This window comes from Poecile atricapillus, chromosome 1 (genome assembly GCF_030490865.1).
Source record: "Poecile atricapillus isolate bPoeAtr1 chromosome 1, bPoeAtr1.hap1, whole genome shotgun sequence".
In the NCBI taxonomy this organism is placed as follows: Eukaryota; Metazoa; Chordata; class Aves; order Passeriformes; family Paridae; genus Poecile; species Poecile atricapillus.
In genome coordinates, this window is record NC_081249.1 from 66,104,622 (window position 1) to 66,126,847 (window position 22,226).

At 37.7% G+C, this 22,226-nt stretch overlaps 2 protein-coding genes across 7 annotated transcripts in view; both read left to right on the forward strand.

Moving 5' to 3' along the window:
- The first annotated feature begins 1,697 nt into the window (after nt 1-1,697).
- Nucleotides 1,698-21,082, forward strand: SPART (spartin). Of its 6 annotated transcripts, none has more exons than XM_058844481.1 (10): nt 1,819-2,007; nt 6,663-7,496; nt 8,621-8,818; nt 9,816-9,920; nt 11,692-11,821; nt 12,402-12,596; nt 13,592-13,750; nt 13,829-13,919; nt 15,164-15,224; nt 16,866-17,004. In XM_058844481.1, exons 1-9 carry the CDS (start codon nt 2,005-2,007, stop codon nt 15,222-15,224), a joined length of 1,776 nt encoding a protein of 591 aa, XP_058700464.1. In that variant the 5' UTR covers nt 1,819-2,004; the 3' UTR covers nt 16,866-17,004. The 6 variants fall into 6 exon arrangements, with proteins under 6 accessions (XP_058700438.1, XP_058700464.1, XP_058700472.1 ...); XM_058844489.1 differs by having other exon boundaries at nt 15,164-15,252; nt 16,866-16,991; XM_058844455.1 differs by lacking the exons at nt 1,819-2,007; nt 15,164-15,224 and adding an exon at nt 1,698-1,777 and having other exon boundaries at nt 16,866-21,082.
- CCDC169 (coiled-coil domain containing 169) overlaps nt 19,820-22,226 on the forward strand; it is a 30,849-nt gene continuing 28,442 nt past the window's right edge. The window contains 1 exon segment of the mRNA XM_058835510.1: nt 19,820-19,846. Coding sequence (XP_058691493.1) covers nt 19,820-19,846 — 27 coding nt within the window.

Below are 22,226 nucleotides of genomic sequence, written 5' to 3' on the forward strand. Positions count from 1 at the left end.
TGCAGACCTGCTTCGAAAAAGTGTCATTTTTTGTTATAAAAACGTTTTTTATTTCCTTATAAGCTTTGTGTATACATGCATGACATAATCCAGTGACATCTAGGAGTTACATGAGCACAGCCTACCATCTGTTTAAACAAATGTTTAGGGCCCTCTCCACCAGTCCAAACTCTCATCTGTTTATACACTGCTTCACACACAAATATCATCCTCACTGCTGTTTGGAAAGCAGTCCCTGATGTGTGGACAGCTTGTCTCTCATCATCGCTGCTGTTCAGAAAGAGGAACTCTTCCTGATTTATTGACAACTTTCTCTCTTTCAGCTTGTTCTCTGTTTCTTATCAGTAGGAAAAGGACTGAAGAGTGGGCATGTGAAAAGTTTGGCACACAGAATTCCTAGTAAAAGTGTTATGCTGGAAACCACAATGTGTGACAAATTTCTAGAGATACTTTGGAGCTAAATGAAGCCAAGAGGTAAACCCATCTGCCAAAGGCAGTGCTGGACAGGGCTACCACTACCTGAAGTCAATATTTACTATGAATTTCTTATGGTCTGTGGTCTTGAGTGTGGTTGATTCATGGTCAGTATACACACACAGTACCCAAAAAATCAAATTAGTGAGCCTTAACAGGGCTGGAACCCAGCAAGCTTTGGAAGAGCTAGCACGGGTAAAGAGTTATGCACCATGGAATATTAGCTACTTTGCTAGATTTAACGAGGCTAGAAATTTTCAACTTGGAAGTCAAGCTGCAGAAGATTTTTAGCACTGATCATCAAAGCTGCAAATCAGTGATATACTGCCAGATGATATCCAGTAGTTTGAGCAGCTGTTTCACTGAGAAGTTGGAAGTTTGGCTGAGAACATGAGTGTTCATGTTCTAAGGCAAGTGCTGGATGTTTAATGCCACCATTTTTCTTTTGTTATTTCACAGCAGCAGTGCACAAATGCAGTTCCCCCCTCCCATAGGCCTGCATTTAGCGCAGCAAACAGCTCCAGCTTGCCCAGGCTGGTAAATAAGTCTCACCAAGAGACAGCCACCTTTGGAAATACAACCTTGATCAGCGCAGCCTGCCTCTTGGCACAATTAAAGTAACAGTCGAAATGTGAAAGTATGACATGAAAGGGAAGAGTTCAGAATGATAGCTCTTAGGTCTTATTTTTCCATTTTTTGGATATTCATACCAACTACATAACTAGGATTTAGGTATATCTGCTTTTGTACACACATATACAGCTTATTAGAGTTACAGATTATTGTTAAAAGATGAAGAAATATATAGATATAAATTACTAACTCAATTCCTTACAAATGGCAAAGCCACTTGGCTACTGAAAAACAATAGGAAAAAAATCCTCCATGGTATCACTGGGGCTACACATTATTTTTCAGTTTGACGTGTTCATCCTAGGTGGTGGTGTCAGCCACAGAAACCAGAAGACAAAAGAGAAGCGATCTTCCATGTTTCCAGCTAAATTAATTTATAGTGAAGTGAAATCAACATACAGCTTTCGGTTCCTCCACACACCAAGAGCAATTAAAAAAACAAAAAAAGAACCCCATAAAAACAAACAAACAAAAAACCCCACCAAAACCAGGACAAATTGCACAGCTCAGTTGTTTATTAATTTATTAATTGATAAAGCTCCTCCCAGAGCTCAGGCCACCCAGCTCCGGGTGACGCCGGAGCCGCGGCCCTTGGGCCCCGCCCGCTGCCGCCTGACCCGGGCGGAGGCGGGGCTGGGCCGGCCTCAGCGCGGCGGAGGCGCCCGGCTCGGTGAGGCGGCGGTGGGGTCGGGTCGGGCTGGGCTGTCGGGGGTCCCTGCGGAGCCGGGCGGGTAGGGGAGGCCGCGGGAGGCACCGGAGCGGGCCGGGATTGGGATCGGGATCGGGGCCGGGCGACGGCCGTGGGCCCCGCGGTGCGGCCGAGCTACCGCCGGAGGGCTGGGAGCCCCCGCGGGCAGGCGTTGGGGGCCGTGATCTGGGCAGGTTGAAGTAATCCTGATGGTAAATAATGCATTGAATGTCTTGAGAGGTTCCTTGTCTGAATAGTTCGGAAAAATGCTCCTTTTATTTTGTCTTGTTGTTTTGTTTTTAAAGGATTCGTGTCAGGTAGTTCTGAGTTTCTTGAATCTGTTGGTGGTGATCAGAAACCGGCAGGCACACACAGCTAATGAAATAGTATTAAATAGCAGTCTTACATAACACTGAATTTTCCATGATGATCTTGCATTATTTTGGAATGGTACAATGGCTTTGTACTTCGGTGCCGCGAAAAATGTCAGTGCTGGGCAGCGCAGCTGCGAGATGAAGGGCATTATTTGGTTCTCTGCTTTCTCTTTTAGAGAAGTGACAAGTAGGTACCCGGGGCTGAAAGCTCTGTGGTGACAGCATGTGAAGGAGGTGCAGACCAAAGAGTCAAGAAGGAAGCGCTTTTATTTGGACAGAAATAGTCTTAAAATAGCAGTAGATTAGGAAAACTAGACGTGCTGGCTGAGTGAATGTAGGTGCTAGGATACTGGCCTGAGAAGAAGGTGTAGGTTGAAACATCAGAAGATGGCAGTTATTGACGTATTTGGTAATTTTGAGAGTAACTAATTAACTCTTTCTGTTGTCTAGTCTGTGATATTGTCTAGCCTGACAATTTTTTTTCTTTGCTAAAAAACTAGGAGTAGGCCTCCTCTTCATGAAAAATTCAAAGGCTTCTTTAAGCAAATTAATTTAAATAAACTGAAAGCATAAAAAGGTAAATTTATTAGCTAGTTGCTGGCTTGTATTAGTTTATATTGTAGATACCATTTAATTCTCCAAATTCTTGAAAGTTACTAATACTTTCTTACATGCTCTTTTCATACGTAAATAAGGCTTAAACAATTGTTTGCATTGGCTGAGAGAAAAGCAGTTGACAGATAAGAAGACGTCTTGGATTAAGGGTGTTGTAGTTTGAGGTTTTTTAAAATTTGTTATGCATTTTCCTCCCTTACTCTCCTTCAGAAATAGTGAGTTGGCAAGTGTATCCTACCTTAGTCAGGCTGTTTAATCATCTTAAGGCTTAATAAGCCTTAGACTTCATGTTTAAAGTCTAGTGGTGAGATCCACCATTGACCTGTATTTTTTGTTAATATACATTGCTTTTTAATGAAGTAAGCTTTGCTACTTCAGAGGAAGGATGGTGAGGTGTTAGCTTACAACACGTTTCATTGTTGCACTATAGCCTCCCTTATTTAAGTCCCTTAAAACCAGAGTATATCTGGACTGATGAAAGAAAAAGGGCTCAAGTGCTGGATTGATCTGTGATTATCTACAGTGCCCTTTAGCTCTTATCTCAGGTTTGGACTGGTTTTCTCTGAGACAAGTTCCTCTAAATCTCAATTAAAACTAAATGTACAGGTCTGGGCTGATCTGAACGGGCCATAGGACCAAAGATTGGCTTGCAGTACTCTCAATATTCAGTAATATGCATTTTTCCATTAATTACAACTTAATTAATTACAGCTTACATTAATTACAGAGGGAATAAGATTCAGCATTGTACAGAAGTGGATTACAGATAAATATTAAAACATGCAGGACTCTTAAATGCTATTTAAGATCGTACACTGAAAATAATACTGTATGTGGATAGTCCTTGGATATGATCAGATTTCTATTTAAATGTTCTCTTTCAGAGAATATTTATTCTTGTGTTGTGAGGGATCAATTAGATAAGCTTATTTAATACCATCCATTCTTTTGTATTAATTTTAATCAATTACTAAGAATTAATGAAATTCAGTTCTTTGGGCTGACATTTAGTTATTTAGTTACATGTTTATCTTGAAATCTACTGTGAAGTCCTTCCTCCATTTCCAAGTGCTCTGCCAACCAAATGCATTATTTGGAGGTAACTGCACTGCAAACTTGGGACGTTTCAGACAATCAGAGTTCCTGAGGCAGCTTTTATAGCCCTGCTGTGCACCAGTGCTGTGTGGACACTGATGGTGCTGACATCTCCATTTCCTTACAGACCTTTTCTAGTGTCAGTAAAGACTGGGCTTTAGCAAGAACAATGCTGCTGTCAGTGTGAGAACTATACAGTGAAGAGTAAATCAATAAAATATTAAGTTGAAATTAGTTAGGATTTTACTTGATGTCTCTTCTATATGCTAACAATCTCTAGCAAAATAATGATATGAAATCTGTACAATATCTTTGCATTAGGCTCACCCAGAAAAAAAATCAATAAACATGGGGCAAAGGGGACTATTGTACTGCACTAGTGTTCATACAAATAAATCATTTACTTCAAGCCTTGAGAACTTTATAAGAACTTGAGACTTTATATGGGCTTGGGGATACAGGCACTAAAAATCTCAAACCAGTACATTTTGCTCAATAGAGAAGTAAACAGTGATGATAGATTAAACTTGTCCTTCCCAGTCTTATAAACTTTTTCTGTGTTTTAAGAACCTACAATTCTCAAATCAGAGGTCTTTACTGTTAAATTGGTTTTCATCTTCATACCCTACTTAAAAGGAAAAGTGGAGTTTTCAATCGTAAATGCAAGTGTTGACATATAGTGATGTGGTTTGGCTGTCACCAGGTATTTTTGCTGTAAGGATACAGCTATATTCACAACCTTGTATGGAGTTCTTTCCAATTGCTTTTACTCTAATTGCTTGCTGTTGTGCTGGTCAGGAGCATGCTTTTAACTTCTAAAGGTGATGTCCTTGGTGATTACTAAATACACACTTATGCCAGTGTTGTTCTTTAGCTTAAAGACGCTGAGCCTCCTGGCAGCAAGTGACTGCAGTCAATCAGAAAAATCTTCTCCAGCCCAAAATTTGCTACATGATGGGCAGTGAACCTGGTGACTTGAGTTGCTGCTGACCCAATCCACTGGGCTGCCTTCTCAAGCCACCCCTGTTATCTTCTGAGCTACATGTCTCTTACCACACTGGAACTGCACATCTTGACTTTTACGTGGAACTGGATTCTGTAGCATCATAAAAACAGATGCCTCCCAGATGACATGGCACTTCTGTTGTGTGACTGCAAATGCAGTAGTCACCTAAATGCTGTCTGCATTTTGATTATAAAGAGCGTGGGAGTAGAACACAGCATTCATTGCCTCTTTAAAAACTTTTCGTCTTTTCTCTGTTTTTGTTGGAGTAGAAGAATGATATTTCCCAGATTATTTTTTTAGTTTGTTGGTAGTTCAAAACAAGAACAGACATTAAGTAAACCTAAAGTACTGTAGGTACTATTTCAGGATTTTATTACAAGTTTGGATTGAATTCTTTTTTCTTTCCCAATATTTTTTTTTCTTTACTGATTTACTTTCTTCTTTTCATCCATTATATTTGTAGAGACTAATCCAATCCCTTAGCCTTTGTTGTATTGTCTTGGTAAGCCAAACCTACACCTTTCTAGGGAAGAATTATTGATTCATCAAGAAACAAATCAGTAACCTGTCCACCTCTTCCTCTTTTGGCACAGCTTCCTTGAGTGTGGCTCAGTGTGTGAATTCTCACCAATGCCCTGTATGGTTGTGTTAACACTTCTGCCCATGTAATGGAAGTATTTTTATTTTTGCACTTAGTATTTTACTTACCTCCATGTTTTCTGTGGCTTAATATCATTGTGATTGACAAATGTCTCCTTTCTTTCATCTGTCTTAAAGCAGAGAATCATGGTTTTGCTTGAAAATATCTGCTCTTTAATATAGTAACCCATTTTTGTTGTCCACAGTCATTATTCTCTTCTAGTATAATTGCCTGATTTTTGTGAATTAACAATGCCTCTCAAGGTTGCCAGCAAAAAAAAACCCAAAACAAACCCAAATTCATTGGAATTAATTATTTCTATTTCCTGTGTTTGGTCAAGGCTGACAGTCTGTGTACAGTTAAAACAATGAATTAACACATTTTAGAATTCAAACAAACCTACTGGATTCTTTTCTGCTCTTCAGTTGAAATACATGAGGGAGTTTGAGGAATACATTCCAAAAGGGACCTAGAACCTGCAAATTTCTGTACATACTGGTACTTCAATTTTTGTCACCAGGGGAGCAAGGAGTGTAAAATACCAATTGCCTTTTCTCACCCTATAAACACTGTAAAGTAAATAAGTAATTCTGTGTTTTTATTTTGTAAAGCACAGCTTTAACTGTTCAAAGTGTTTCACAGTTCTGTGTGTTGATGTTAGTTGATCAAGATTTAAAAATGAGCGTTTTCTCTTAAATTATTCAAATGGAAATGTACTGTTTGTAAGTTCAGCCTTTATTTAAATAGACAAAATGGTAACTGAATTTTTTAATACCTTAGAGATATTTTTTGAAAAGTTAGATTTTTTAAAGTTATGTGTTTATTCCTCTTGTTTGCTACTTATCTTGAAGATGAAAAATTTAGTATCATCCATGTTCTTCTGAGGTTTAACTTTTAAGAAATAAATATCTGTGATGTAACTAGATTTGATGGTTATAGATTCCTTGCTGTCTTGGAATCATGTCAGCTGAATCTGAATGTTATTAGGAGATAACCATACATATCAGACACTGTTCCAATCAACGAGACAGATTTCTGCTAATACATGCAGTAGAGTCGTCATTAAGAGGACATTTTATTTTAAGGTAAACATTGTTTGGCTTTCTCTCTGTCTATTCTTATTGATTTTTGTTCCAGTTTGCAGTAATGGAACAACTGCAGGATCCGGTTGTGCAAGAAGATGCAAATATTAAAGCCATTAATGAAGAGTACAGGAAGGCCTTTATTTTTATCAATAAAGGACTGAATACAGATGAACTGGGTCAGAAGGAAGAGGCAAGAAGATACTATGAGCAAGGGCTTGACCACCTGCTCCGAGGAGTTAGCATTCCGTCAGAGGGTCCTGCATGTGTAGGGTCCCAGTGGGACTCTGCCAGGCAAATGCAACAGAAGATGAGGGAGACCCTGCAAAACGTTCGCGCTCGACTCAGCAGTCTAGAGCAAAACACCCAAGCATCTCCTGCTCTGATGGATACCCCTCCTGGGGTACCCAAGTTATACCCCTCCATTCCTTCCAAAGAAAAGCCAGAAAGACCCCCTCCCCCTAATTCTCTGTTTGTACCAAGTCAGCCGCCAGCAGCAGGTGGAAGTGTTGCAGCTGTGAGTCAGGGGCAATTTCCAGCTATGAGTCCGTCCTCTGCAAAACCTCTTTGTGTGCCAAATGAGGCACCTCCTGCCTACACTCCTCAAGCTACCAATGGCCACTTCACTGTGTCCTACGGCACAGACTCTGGGGAGTTTTCTTCTGTCAGCGAGGACTACTACAACAACAAATGTACTCAGCCACCTCCCCTGGAAAACCTGGGAGTGGATGCAGATGAGCTGATCTTGATTCCCCAAGGAGTACAGATATTTTTTGTGACTCCTGATGGGCAGGTTAGTGCTCCTTCATATCCTGGATATCTGCGCATCGTGAAGTTCTTGGATACGGATAGTGAAGCTGCTCGGAATCGTCCACCGGCATTTCTTCAGGTAACAGGAAAATAATTTTCTCCTTTAACTAAAATTTCAAGAACTGTCATAAAGCTCTAACAGGCAATCTTCTTAGGTTCTTGCTCTTCTGAGCTTAAATATCCCTGGAATAATATGAAGGATGTTACAGGTGTTGCAGAAACGTTTTTCTGCAAATACACACTTTTATAACTCTCTCTGTGAAAAGCCTCTCTGTGTCTTCCCAAAATTTTCAGGTGCTCACTGTTCTGGTGAATTCCAGTATGTGAAGGACTTAACATGTCTTTCCATTTCATAAAATTGACGTATTTGATCACCTAGAGAAGACATTTTGGTTTACCTATTGTAACAAATCAGGATAAAATGGGGTTGGGGTGCTACCCCTATCATTCTTAATTAACGATAAGGTATTGCAGTTACGACAACTGATAATTTGAAATTTAAGGGTCCGTGTTTATCCAGACTCAGAACTAAAAATAAAAAAATAAAGATGCATTATTTGTACTTTTTCAGTCCTTGTTTCACGTAGGCATGTTCTATAACGAACATGGTGTTTCTGGTCTGGATTCTGATTTTGGATGTCCTTGTTACTGCTAAGCTTAGCTGATTTGAGGTCTGCTGGTTCAGCTCCACTCATGCTAGCAGTCTTCAACAGTAGGCCAGTGACAGCCATGCATTTCTATTTGTCCTTTTGTATAAACCTGTCCTGAGATCTCCAGAGTGGTACAGGCACTGTGAATCCTGACTTGTTTGGCCGTTCTTTTCATCTGGGCCTCAAAGCGAGATCTCAGTTAAGAGGGTACCAGCCTGAATTCTAGTCCTGTGAAAATTAATATTTTCTCTATATTAGACTGTCAGAACTAACCAAGAGTGATAGTTCCAGAATCACATGGGGATTGTTTTTTCTTTTTGCAAAGACGGTAGAAGGCTTTTTATTTTTCATCACAGAATCGTAAAACAGTTTGAGTTGGAAAGGACCATAAAGATAATTTAGTTCCACCCCTGCTGCCATCAGCAGGGAACCTTTCACTGGAAGGTTCCACTAGAAACTTTATGGAAAATCAAGTTTATGGTGTGTATCAATATGGTCTACCTATCTTTCTTTTTAAAAGCATCCTTTGATTCTATGTACTTGTTTTTTCTAGGTTTGTGACTGGTTGTATCCTCTGATGTGTACCCAGTCTCCTGTGCTGTGCTGCAATACTGGGGTCTACATGTTCCCTGACACAATGTCCCAGATACCAGGGTCCTACGTGGGAGTAGTGCTGTCTTCAGAACTTCCAGCAGCTGACAGAGAGCTGTTTGAGGATCTCTTGAAACAGATGTCTGACCTACGTATCCAGGTAAATTTCTGGGCAGTTACAAGCCAATAAGGAAAGGTGTCCATTATAAATACATTCTCACATTTACATTTACTCCTATAAAAAGACAGGTTTTTGTCTTGGTTGGTAAGGTCATCTGTGAGAAACAGATAAAAGTAGCCATGATAAGGCAACTTTGTAATGAAACTGTAAGTCCTATGAGATAAGACAACAGAAATTTTAAAATACTAAGTTTTCAGCACAGAGTAGAATTGAGACCAGTTTTTATATTTTCTCTGTTTTTCCTAAAATGAACATAGGACCCAAAATGAAATTATGTGTTCAGGAGAAAGCATGCTTTTGCTTATGTGTGCATGCACACGACTCTGTGTAGTTTTGGTGATGCCTTTCTTGGAATATCATGCCTAAATTTGTTTACAGTTGAAAAATGTTAAGCTGCCATAGAGAAGATCTGTGAAAATAATAAGTACCTCAAAAATCTGCCTTCCAATGGGATCTCAAAGTAGATTAATCTGGTGCCTTTTTGCAGTAAGATGTTGACAGGTAGAGGATACAAAAAATACCCCCATGGTCTAACAAATGTGCAATAAGATAAAGTGATTTGCAGCAAAGTGGAAAATACTACTGTAAGAGGCCTGGAGCATCATTTCAGGAAGAGTGGTAATCAATAAATACTTAAAAGATTTTAGCATGATTAAATCTTTTCATGCAAGAATTTTGTTGAATCACAAAATGTGAGTGCAGTGATGATGAAGGACCAGTTTGGAGCATCCCACGAAGACGGAGTTCTGTTATGGCGTAAATCCTGATGAGTTCAGCAGGGAATTTCACTAGTACAGGAAGCCACTAATTTTTACTTAAAAGGAGAAAGTACTACAGAATTATGTGATACTGACTCACTGGATAAAATTCTGTCATTTTTCCTGCGTAGAAGTAGTTCAAATTTGGTATCTTACTAGATCCTTACTTCCCTAAAACTTTTGTGTTTTTGTTAATGTTCCCTGATACAATGTCGCAGGTGCCAGGATCCCATGAGAGAGTAGGGTTACCTTCAGAGCTCCCAGCAGCTAAGAGAGCACATTTTGAAGATAAATTTAAACAGAGGTCTGGCCACAAAGTCCAGGTAAATCCCAGGACATTCCAAAATCCTGTAGTTTAAAAAAAAAAAAAAAAAAAAAATTGTCACAGAAATGCATGTAGAACTGCTGATTTGATTGACAGCAGCTGTGTATGCTGTGTCTTGTTACTTTTTGTTGGGTGGCTTTTTTGTGTTGTTGTTGTTGTTTGGTTTCTTGTCAAACATCAATTCAGTTACTGCAGCCTGCCACATTTTTCAAATCAGCATATTTCTGGAGTTTTAAAAACTGTGATATAGCACAAGTATGCCAATGCCTAGTCTGATGGCCATTTAAAGTGTCTGTTTTATGTAGTAGTCATGAGAATCTAACTGATAAATTGTATTGAATATAATTGCAATACTGAGTCTCCTCTCTCGTTAGAGAATCCATTTTTGCTCCTTAGTGTAGATCTTAGAAGTCTTGTTTACTGTTTTTTTATATAGTGATCCAACCTGTGGCATAACTAAATTACATCTGGAACATAGTTTAGGTTTTTTAATAGGTTTTTTTTGTTGTTGTTTGGTTTTTACTTATAGCTGTTTATTGAAGTTATTTCTCCTGCCCAGCCCTCTGAGTGTTTTGGTCACATGCTGAAGACATTTCTTGAATACCAGATTTCACATTGCTGTCACACAGTAAATGACAATGTAGCACCTATCAGTGATCATTGTTAACTTTTCTGTGTACCAACCTCCTGAGGTTTAATTTACTCTTTCCTGTTAATGTTGGTTTTATTACAACATTCAGCTATGTGCAACACCCTGCTTTTATATCTAGTAAATATTTCAGGGGAATTTAAGAATTCCCTGTAATAGCAAATACTGTTCTGTATTGTGTGTTCTGATCTGCCCCTGGATTTAATCTATAAATGCTCTCTAGAGCACTTTAGACTCTTATAGACTAAACAAAAATGATTTTTCTTTCTGTCACTAACTAGCAATGTTTTCAATCTTTGAAATGTTTGAGGGCTTATTTACTTTTACATTAGAAAAGTTCTCTTAACAAAAACTTAAACCTATTACAGTTTTTTAGGTTTCTGTAATTAAAGTTTAATTATACATTGTCTGTGAACTGTGTAAAGTGGTGTTACATGTTTTGGAAGCACTTAGCAAACTATAGTAGTGGTTGCTGTGTTTGAATGATTAACATCTACTCCAGAAACTGTAGAGCTTGACATGAAGTAACCCAGAACCTGTCCACCCAGCCTTAAGTAGGGGTCAGTATTGTGCACAGTTTGATGTTTTCCTTGGCTGTGCCAGTCTGACAAAGCAGCAACAGCACACAGAATGAATAATCTCCTTTATTTCTGAATTTGGGAGGAAAGGATGAGGAACAAAACAACCTCAACAGCTGCATTCCTTTAATGCAGCTGGATTCTCTAACCAAAGACTGCAGTTTCCATGCTGAATAACAACAGTTGACTTCTGCCTCAAAAGATAAAAATGAGAGATGGACAGTCTCTTATCTCTTTTGCTGGTGAACTAGTGTAAATTTTCCCTGCTTATTTGGCCATATGGCTGCATTGGCAAGCAAATACTTTCATTGTAGCTGGATAAAAAAAGCATACAAAAAAGCTGACCTGTTCGATAAGCTTTTTTGGACATCTAGGATTTCTGTGGAAAAACTAATTGAGTGTTAAACTTAGTTTGAGTTTCTGTACACTTACCCAAGGCATGCACAACTTTAGTATTATTTGATAATGGATGTGTATAATCAAAACCAGAAATAGTGATATGTTACAAAGTAGATGCTCAGATGTTTGCTTTCACTTGTCAGCCTTCTGATTCCTCTAGTGATGCAGTTCACTTGCCTCAGACTGTACATATCCAGCCACAACCTGAAGAAGCAGAAGAACAGAAAGAGTTACCAGAATGGAGTGAGAAAGTTGCCCATGGAATCTTGTCAGGTACAGCTGTAATAAGGGGCATGTGTTGAATAGAAACCAATGTGAGTAACATTTAAATAGTATTTTCACCTAAATGCATGGGTGCTGATAGAAGCTGAGTGATCAGAAGTAGTTGTTCACTAGTTCCAGTGTTGATCCTCTAAAGGATGCCTTGATGAGCTTTATAAAAACCATGCACCTTTGGAATATTGTAATGGCCACTAGCTGATTGTAATAAACATATCTGCAAGGAGGACTAAAGGGTCAGGTTTGTATGTTTCCCTGATTGTTAATACCATGGAGATGTGACTCAGCTGGTGCTTGCATATCCATTGAAAAACTGAGTATCTGTATTAGGCTGACATTTGCATGTGGGCTGGCTGTATTAAATGTTAATAAAATGAATGTAAAAAGTGGTGGTATAGGTGCAGAAATTACTGCAGGACTTCTGTTCTGGCCCATTCAAGGGAAAATATAATTGCAAACTGTAATCAGGAATGTTTCTAAACATTCCTGTGTTGCAGAGACAGAGGAGGGATAGCTGAAGGAATCCCAGTCTATAAAACTGTACATACTAAGAAAAACAATTTTTGCCTTGAAGGTGCATCTTGGGTAAGCTGGGGCCTAATGAAAGGAGCAGAATACACGGGTAAAGCTATTCACAAAGGAGCTTCTAAACTGAGAGAGCACATTCAACCAGAAGAAAAGCCTGTGGAAGTCAACCCAACTGTAGCAAAGGGACTTCATGTAGCAAAACAGGCTACTGGAGGAGCTGTGAAAGTCAGCCAATTCTTAGGTAAAATTTTCCATCTCATAGAATTTAATATTTTTGCCTTAAATAATAAAAACTTCATAAAATGCATGCTGGTTTCTCTAGCCTGTAAACTAGAGGAGGTACTGACCTGGTAAAATTCAGAGATCAGTGTTTTTTGCCTAGTTATCTTCTGCGAGAGACGTGCTTTAAGACTAGTACATATTGCTTGGCCTTGAGACATCCTTTTCTCTCCTAAAATAATAGTCTGTATAGTCTCAAGTTTGACACACTTTTGAAAGTTTTAGACAGTTAATTAAAAATGGTGTCTTTTTTTTTAAAGTTGATAACCGTGTTTTTTGAAAACTCTACTCTCACTGGTTACTAACACACAGTACCACAAGAGAATGTGTGTGTGCATGTTTTTAAACACGCACACCTGAAACAAGTCTATGTATAAATATCAAAATAGAAATGCCTATTCAGAGGTGCCTGGCAACCCTAACATCTCTCAGTAACTTACTTTTGTTATTTATTTGTTATTTATTTGCATATAATGTTTATATTTATTTACTATAGTAAATATAGTGACTCATCCAAGTTTAAAAGTAAATTGTGACATCTTATGAAACTACTTTGAAGAGCTGGAATGCTTGTAAGAAAGACTTCTACAGAAGACAAGTCAGGAAAGCAGCAGCTTGTTCTCTATCTACAAGTTGGAGATAACAAAGCAGTGGGAACAGTTTCATGAAATTTGAAATTTATGAGATGTATGTATGTCTTTTAAGACACTTTTTAGTCACAAGGCCAACCTTACTTTTTTCTTAGGATTTGGAGCTGCGTAGAACCTGAAAAATAAGTTTGCTCTGTATCAGTTGGGCACTTACACATGAATTAAAATGTCTTTCATATAAGCATATTTAAATAGAAGCATCAATTCAGACTTCAGTGAAGCTTCCGGTTAATTATGAGTAAAGATTTTTAAAGAAGGATGTTCTGTGTTCTTAATAAATAATCTGCATACTATTGTTTTGTGGTAGTTGAAGGGGTGTGTTCTATAGCGAGCTGTGTTGGAAAGGAGCTGGCTCCACACGTGAAGAAGCATGGCAGCAAATTAGTTCCAGAATCCCTAAAGAAGGATAAAGATGGCAAATCTACTTTTGATGGTGCTCTGGTAGTAGCAGCAAGTGGAGTTCAAGGTAATAAAAATTCCTTGGACTTTTTCTAATGGCATATTTTTAATGATATGAACTCAAATAAGCTGATTGTTTCTACAGGGTTTTCAACAGTGTGGCAAGGCTTAGAAAGTGCAGCAAAGTGCATTGCTAAAAGTGTTTCAACTGAGACTGTAAAAACGGTCAAATACAAGTAAGTAATGTTTTTATTGTTTTCACCTTCTACAGCACACTGTTACTATCTCTGAATACTGGCAAAAAAAAGCTTATGAAAGTGCAGGGAAGCTAACTGAAATGCCTCCTTTGCTGTAATTATGTAGCACATGATAAGGTGGTAAGTGCACAGTAATGAGCATCTCCTGTATGCAAAAATCTGAAACAAGTAAATGATTGTAGGAAGTATTTTTAAAATTTAATTTTTGTTTTAATAAATTTTATATAAATATAATAGATATAATAATAGATAATTAATATACAATAAAATGTATAATATATAATTATATTAAAGATTATATTAAATATTATATATTGTTAAATTATAGATTTATATTATATAATATACTTTATATATATTGATATTGTACATGATAATAATATTAATTATATATAATTTATAATAATTTATAATACATAAATAATTTTATTGTATTTTTATATTCTTATTTTGTAGAAGTATTGCAGCTTCAGGCTGTATTACAAATAATGTTCAGATTTGTATCTTTGCTGTGTGGTATAATATCATCATGAAAAAAATTACTGGTTTAAACCTCCCAGCTCTAATCCTGAATTTATGCTAACTTGGCTAAATTTATGAAAAATTAAAGAACCTCATCTATCAGCAGGTTTGGCTAAAGCAAAGCAGTACAAAAAAAGAAATTTTTGTAAGGAAATCTAAGGCATATATAGTAATAGTAGAACAGCCTTGACTTGCAGAATACCAATGTTCTTAGGAAAAGATAGTGGGGGAAGAGGACAATAACATTTGGGATCAAGATGATGTTACTAAGTTGATGGAAAGATGAAAGCTGTATGCATGTACTGGAATATTCTGTGGAGTACAAAGGAATATACTGAAATAACTATGAGACATGAAATGCACCCCTCACAAAGAGGGCAGTAGATTTAATAGAAAGTGAAGAGTAAGCAGAAGCAAGCAGTTAAAATTGAATTGGTGATAAGTGTAGTAAAAGAGATATTAAAAGGATTGCTGAAAGTGCATACAGGCTACAAGCCCATGGTAACAAGATAAACATCAGCATACTCTATTAAACAGATTGGCATTCAGGGTTGTGTTGTGATGCATTTCAAATAAGAGGCCAAATACCAAAGTTCTAGTCAGTTTTGGTTTATTGGTAATGTTTGTTTGCAGTAGGAACGTCAGGAGGAGTTGTAATGGTAGTCATTTCACAAAAATTCACATTAATGTTTTCGTTTTAGATACAAATATAGGAAATATGGAGATCAGCAGACAACAGACACTAAGAGTGAAAAACAATAAGTAACTACCTGTTGCAGCTAACTCTAAAGTGATGGAAAATATTTTATATGTAATCTCTAAAATCTATCCTTACAATTATATTAAAATTTTACATAATCTCCCTTTTGTGAGCTGTTTTTTTATTTCAGTGACAAAGATGTCTGCCACTCAAAATACTAGTGAATGAGCTCAATTTCACTTAATAGAAGCAAAGCCAAAGGAGCACCATCAGTGTCTCTAAATAAAAAAATGGCTAAAACTTAGCTGCAGTACCCTCCTGGATGGAAAAGATACTTATCATATGCATGTTGATTGGAATGGGGGGAAAACGTAGCTTCAGAAATAATGTCTATCAAAGTCGCATGCGACTGCCTTTTTAAAAAACTGTTTAAATAGATGCAGTGTATATACTTGCACAATTAAAAAAAAAAAAAAAAGTTAAAAATTATGCAATCTAGGCAGGCAAACTAAAAAATTAGTCATCAGACATTAAGAAGTTCTTAGTCTTACTGTACTGGGTAAGCTACAGTCCTACTTTAAATGAGGCTTATGATGCTCCTGAGATGAAGATAATCAAACTGACAAACTAATCAAACTGTCAAATGCTTCTGCTGTGAGATAATTCTCTGACCTGCAAATCTGATGTGATTCAAGGCTGTTGCTCTATCAAGAGGATTAAAGACAAAACAAAAAACCCACAATTATTTTTATTTGGTCTCATTGATAGTTCCAGCCACATGCTCTGGCTGCTATAATGATATAATGGTTTTTTGATTCTTTAATATTCTTTGCTTCTCTCTAGCCTTATCTTGAGGTCCTCAAAGAATCTCTGGTCATAACAAGCCCAGGGAAAAAGTAACTCTGCTGACTGCTGGGATGCTGATGCTGCCAGGAATACTTCCCTTTGCCCTGGTTTGTCTGACTGCAGTGCTCTCTGGAGAAATGTCTGGCTACCCAGAACAGTTGGAGTTACTGCTCTCACTGAACCCTTGTCCTCCTTCATTGTGCTCTCTGTGCACAATTGAGTCATTAGTCTGAGACTGCCAGCTTGCCCACTAAAGCTTAAAGAAGCTGGACTCACAGCAGATGGCAGAGAGCAAAGGTTTTTATCTCTTGATAATTTTCATTGTTTCCTCAAGATAGTTTTGTTGGGCCCTTTGGGGATTTGTATGATGCAGCACTCCAGGGCGGGGTCTCGCAAGAGAAGAGTAGAAGGGCAGAATACCCTCCTCGCCCTGCTGGCCATGCTGCTTTGGATGCAGCCCAGGATACGATTGGCTTTCTGTGCAGAGGGTGTAGGGATTTTACCCAAGAACTAAGGTGAAAAAGAACCTTTAGTTATTGCACAAAGCTTTTATGCCTTCCCTTGTTATCATTCTATAGATAGGCTTTTTACTTTCCAAAATTAGAGGGGAAAAAGGGAGAAAGACTGGAAGTGTTCTTGAAGAAAAAGAGTAGAAGCATACTGGTATTTTCAAAGAGCAATTGATCTGATAGAGGAGCAGCCTTTATTCAAATGGCTTTATAAATTCTAATTTTATTCTTCAGACAATGTGCTTACTATTTTTTCTTGGTAATGCTTGAATTTTTGCTCTCAAAAGAATTCCAGTGAAGCTTAAAATACTAAGTATACAAATCTATGAAACTGCTCTCTTTCTTTAGGTATGGAGAGGACGCTGGTCATGCTACAGACAACGCTATGAATTCTGCAATCAATGTTGGTGTTACAGCATTTAACATTGAAAATATTGGTATCAAATCTGTTGTAAAGAGAACTGCAAAAGAAACTGGCCATGCTGTGCTAGATGAATATAAAGTATTAGATAATGAGAAGAAGGGTAAAAAATGAAAGCAAGTAAATACTTCTCAAAGCCTTACATTAGAGATGAAACTTCCTATTTAGAAGTAACTACATTGCTCATCTGACACTGAACATAAGTCACACTGTACTTTTCAAGCAACTGTTACTTAATTTGACAGGAAAATGTAAAAGTAGGAAGAGCATTTGTAGGAGGAAAAATGAAAGTTGTCAACCCTTCGTTCTATACTGAACAAGGGTTTTAAACAACTGGATCAGGGTTTCAGGCAACTGGAAGGATATGAGTTTGCAGTTCATATACTTGCCTCTTTAAGCACTTTTTCAAAATAATATATGGAATAATAGATTAATACAGAAATAATATTGTGAATATTTTTGTAACACTTTATATTTATAAAGGAGGTGGTGATACAGAAAGAGTAGGATTACTAATTCTGGAACAAGTAAAATTACCAGTTTTGGCTTTATAACTATCCTTAAGAATTCATTTTACTAATCAAGCCTTGTCTTACTTAATATGCACTACCAAAATAAGCATTGTGTTTCATTGTTTTGTAGAGAATTTCTCTTTTCACCTACAAAATAGGTGATCTTATCCAAAGTTCATGTTAGGAGAAATGAAGGATGAACTTCAGGTAATTAGGTAGTCATTCCATTTTAGACTTTTTTTTTTCTCATACAACATATAAGTAAACCAAAGATACCAACCATTTCTAAAAGAGTGTATTTACATGTCTAGAAAAACATATTTTCCAGTTGACTCCATAAGGAATATACAAAGATTCTTCGAAATTCAGGTTTTTATGTAGAGAGGATAAGTATGGTTTTGCATAAATCAAAGTATTTTTCTGTGAAAATATTAGAGAGCACTAGGAAATTCTATGCATTCTGTAATTTTCAGCTGATCCGGAAAGATTCAGATTATATATCACAACCTTCTAATGGAAGACTTCTAATGTTTGAACAAATAGTTCTAATGGTCTTCATCTTTATTCCATTAAATTCATAGTTGCACAAGGGTGTGAAGTGTTTAAAAAGACTATGAAGACAAACCCTTTTATTGAAGAGTGTGTAGGATAGACACTGCTGTGTAGATTTGTCATTCTGTTTGTAGCAAAGTGTAAAATAACTCAAGATGTTAAATCCTTGAGATGCTTTGATACTGCTACTTATTTAACACTTTACTACTGAGTTTTAAAGATGCTGCACATTCAAATATTGTCTGAACGTGCAACAGACAGAATGTGAACAATTTAAACTTACCTCTGTTTCATGTAGATGGAGAAAATAACTATAAATTATTGTTGGCAAGTGATATTTGCAGAAGATTGAAAAAATAGAGTAACAACTACACTCTGTTAGAATGGTAATAGGTGCATATTTTGTGGTAGCTACTGCAGGTGTGTGCTTTGGTTGAGAAACATGAAAAAAAGGCTCTAACCACTTGAAGTGTAACTTTGATGTATGGAAATAAAGATAAAATCTGTGCCTGACCTTCTTATGATATGAAACTACTCTATGGATCGATCAATACGTGGAAAAACTAGGACTTCTTCAGAAGTAATAAAATAGCAGTATTGGGGTCTATCTGTGGTATAAACAAGCTCACCAACTAGGGCTTAAATATTTCAAACTAAAAAGTTCCATCCAAAGTACACTGCAACAATTTCTGTTACTATAATCTGCCACTTGCCAGCTTAAGTTAACCAGTTAAAGACTACTAAAGACTTCACTCTAGCAAAAGCATTTTTTACTGCTATAAGTTGTATTTACAACAGGGATATAGGTATTTGTATCTTCTTTCTCCCTCCCATTTAGAGGTTTTGCATATAGCTTTAGTTTGCATTTACCTTCAGTTTTGTCTATAAACCATCAAAACAAAAAATTGTATTAAAACAACAGTTAAGATCAAGGTGTTACAGTCTTCAAGAGACTACATTGGAGCACACTGAGGAAAAACAACATGTAAATGCCATCAGTATCAGGCAAGTAGTGGTGTTGTGCCCAACCTGCTGTAGATCTCTGCATGTGTATCCAGTCTTTCAAAATGTATTAAAACTATTTTTTGAATGATGCCTATCCCATTTTACAGTTTGTAATGTGATATATCCATGATCTTCCCTTTTACGTTCTTCCAAAGTTTAGTTAATTTTTCCAGCTGATAGTATGGTGCTCTTGAACTTACCTTGCTTCACCTGCCACTTTTCTTGGGCCCAGGGTAGCAACTCCATAGGCTTCTCTTCCCTTCTACCATATACAACAGCCTTCTCACATTTACTGCCTTATCTCAGCTCCCTTTTTTATATATTAAGCTCCCCAAACCTCCTGTCTTAGGTTGGCTTTCTATTCACAGCTTGGTTTTGTTTCTTTGAACAATGAACATCTTTTGATACATGGCAGTCCTAGAATTTTTACTAAGCTGTGTAGTGCATGATTTCCTAAGGCATTCTTATTTCCAAATCTAGTCAAAGTCTTTTCTGCTACAATATTTGTCTCAAATCTTGTCTTGAGAGGATCACTTTCAATGATCTCCAAGTCATTCCAAGCTACTGCCATCTCTAGCATTTTCATCATTGTGCATATGTAAACCACGGCTCTTATCTCAAATCTAAACCTCTGTATTTGAATGGATTCCTCTAGATTCCAAGGGTCATTTGATTGGTTTGTTTAATGTTGGTTTAAAACCAACCTGGAATAGCCTATTTTTAATGTTCCCTAAATAAATCCATAATCCTTTGAAAACAATTGGTAAAACTACCTTCCACTACAAAAACCATGCTGACCAGCTTACGATAGAATGGTGAAGATTGGAAAAGACCCCCTGGTCTGTAATTAACCTCCTGCTCAAGACAGGTCCAGCCTGGAGCACAGTACTCTGCCCCAGTTCCACTCACTAAGGATAGAGACTTCACAGCCCTTCTGGGCAACCTTTGCCCAACTTGACTCTGCTCAACATTTCTCCTTATACTAAGCCAAACACTTATATATGCAGGTGCATTCTATTGCATATCTTTCCATTATGCACACTGGATAAAACTTTGGCTTCCCAATCTTATTTAGACTTTCACATTTCATGGCTGATTACAGCACTAAGCTCTCCTTATGCTTTCTCTTCCTCAGCCTGAACAAAGCCAAGTTCCTGACCTAATGCAGCCCTTGGGACCTTTTTGGGAGTCAAAAGCTAAGCACTTCAGCATGTGCTGAGCAGAGTGGAAGAATTGTCTCCCTCAGGCTTCTGGCCACCCCTGCTGTGGCAGCCTGGGTGCCCTTCAGTCTTGTTTGCTGTAAACTGTTGCTGGCTCATGGCAGCTTCTTCACCAGGGAGCCTGTGTCTTCTACAACATTGCATTTGAGACACTGATCCATGGGCTTTACCCAGGCCAGATACTGGCCTTTGTACTTGATTTTTGTTGAATTCCATTATGTTTCTCCAAGCTGTACACCCACCCGTGAACGGTCACCCTTTTCCTCCTGCATACTAACAGCTCCTCCCAACTCATCATTGTCATCAAATTTGCTGAGCCTGTGCTCAGTCTTCAGGTTGTCAATCAGGAATTAAGGATATTGGCTCAGGTATTGATCCCAGAGTCAAGCAGTCATACTGCAGATCACCACACTTCAAGCCTGATGGCCTAGCCAATTTTCCAGCAGCCTTATGACCCAGATATCCAATCTAGAACTCACCAATTCAGCTATAAAAGTACAGTGGGAGACTACATCAAAGTCCTTGGTAAAGTCAAAATATACAACATCCACAAGTTTCCCCTTGCCCACACAGCCATTCATCATTCCTTAGTTACTGGTGCTACAGAAATAACTTTGTAAAAATTAATTTATGCCTTCAGCAACTGGTCTACCTTGCTTTCAAGTAACTAGGTGTTTAATGCTTTCACATATCATAAATACATATTTAAGTATAAAATTCTGTTTTCAAAACACATTGTGTTGTGGCCAAGTTTCCTAACTGTTCTTACTAAAATTTTTGATCTCAACCCATTTAAAGCCTTACAAAAATGATAATGCCTTTAGCGGTATCCATATACCTAATTTTAACCAATTTATTTGGAATAAAGAAATGGAGGAAAATTCTTACGTGTTGTAAGTTTCACTATGTTTATGGTTTATGGTTTGAAGTTTTACACACTCACACAAGACCTCAGTCCACAAGACACTTCTGCTTTTCTCTCACTCTGGTTCCCAAACCATCAGGCAAAGCACCGAGACCTGCTATGCTGTGCCAACCCAGCCAGTGGTCAGGGTTCATCCTTATGTGCACAGTGACCTGCTTCCTGAGAGTTTACCTGGTTAAGACACCTAGTAATCCCTGGGTGAGGGTGGGACCTGAAAGTATCCTGGAGAGGAGATCAAATTAAAGTCTCCTGGGGCAGAAAGGGTACGCTGTGGGCAGGGATACAGCCCTCAGTTCCCCTGTGCCCTCTGTTCTCAGACTTCTTCTGATTCCAGGGCTCTTTCTGAATGTGCCCACCCATTGAGAACAATTCTTCAGGCTGGTTATGTTAATCTTGAAGCAGTTGTTCACAAAACCTGGTAACAAGAAAAATGGTTACTGATTAAATGGTTAGTGATTTGCTGTTAATAGCACACTCAGTGAGTTATGAATGCTAACCTATGTCCAAGTCATTACTTAAATTACTGGTTTATTATGAAAAGTGTTTTCAATATGAATCTTAAAAAGGTAGCATTCAGTAAAACATGAAGGCAAAATGAGCAGCTAAATTTAAATGCAGTTACAGTGCAGCACTCTTCTAAATTTGTTACTTGATTAAATTATATCAGAAAATTCTGAATTCAACCTACACCAAAGATGATCATTCATTGATTAGCTGATAGCATCAGCTTGATAACTTGAGACTCAAAAATAATCTCCTGCTCTAATATATATCAGACAAGTGAAATTAAAATTACTTTTTCTTAGAATCAAGCTTCCCACTCTCCATCCTACTGTTCTACTCCCAGTCATTAGATCCCTCTGGATTAGTGCCCTGCAGTTGCATTAGATTGCTGAGGCATTAGATTGGGCAATTCCAGTGTAACACTACCATTTTAGGATTATGATTCACAACATTTCAGGACTGACTTGTGGATGGCAATACTGGTTTATGCTGTTAAAGTAATGGTAATGCAAAACCCATGTTTTAGAGCAGTGCCTCTGTTACCTACTTAGCAAGTGGTAGGGCCATAGC

What these genes read in the sequence shown, in the direction of transcription:
- SPART (XM_058844445.1), top strand. An exon ending in TGTCTGACCTACGTATCCAG is followed by an intron (nt 8,819 to 9,815) that starts GTAAATTTCTGG and finishes ACAATGTCGCAG; the next exon opens with GTGCCAGGATCCCATGAGAG. An exon ending in AGCAGCAAGTGGAGTTCAAG is followed by an intron (nt 13,751 to 13,828) that starts GTAATAAAAATT and finishes TTGTTTCTACAG; the next exon opens with GGTTTTCAACAGTGTGGCAA.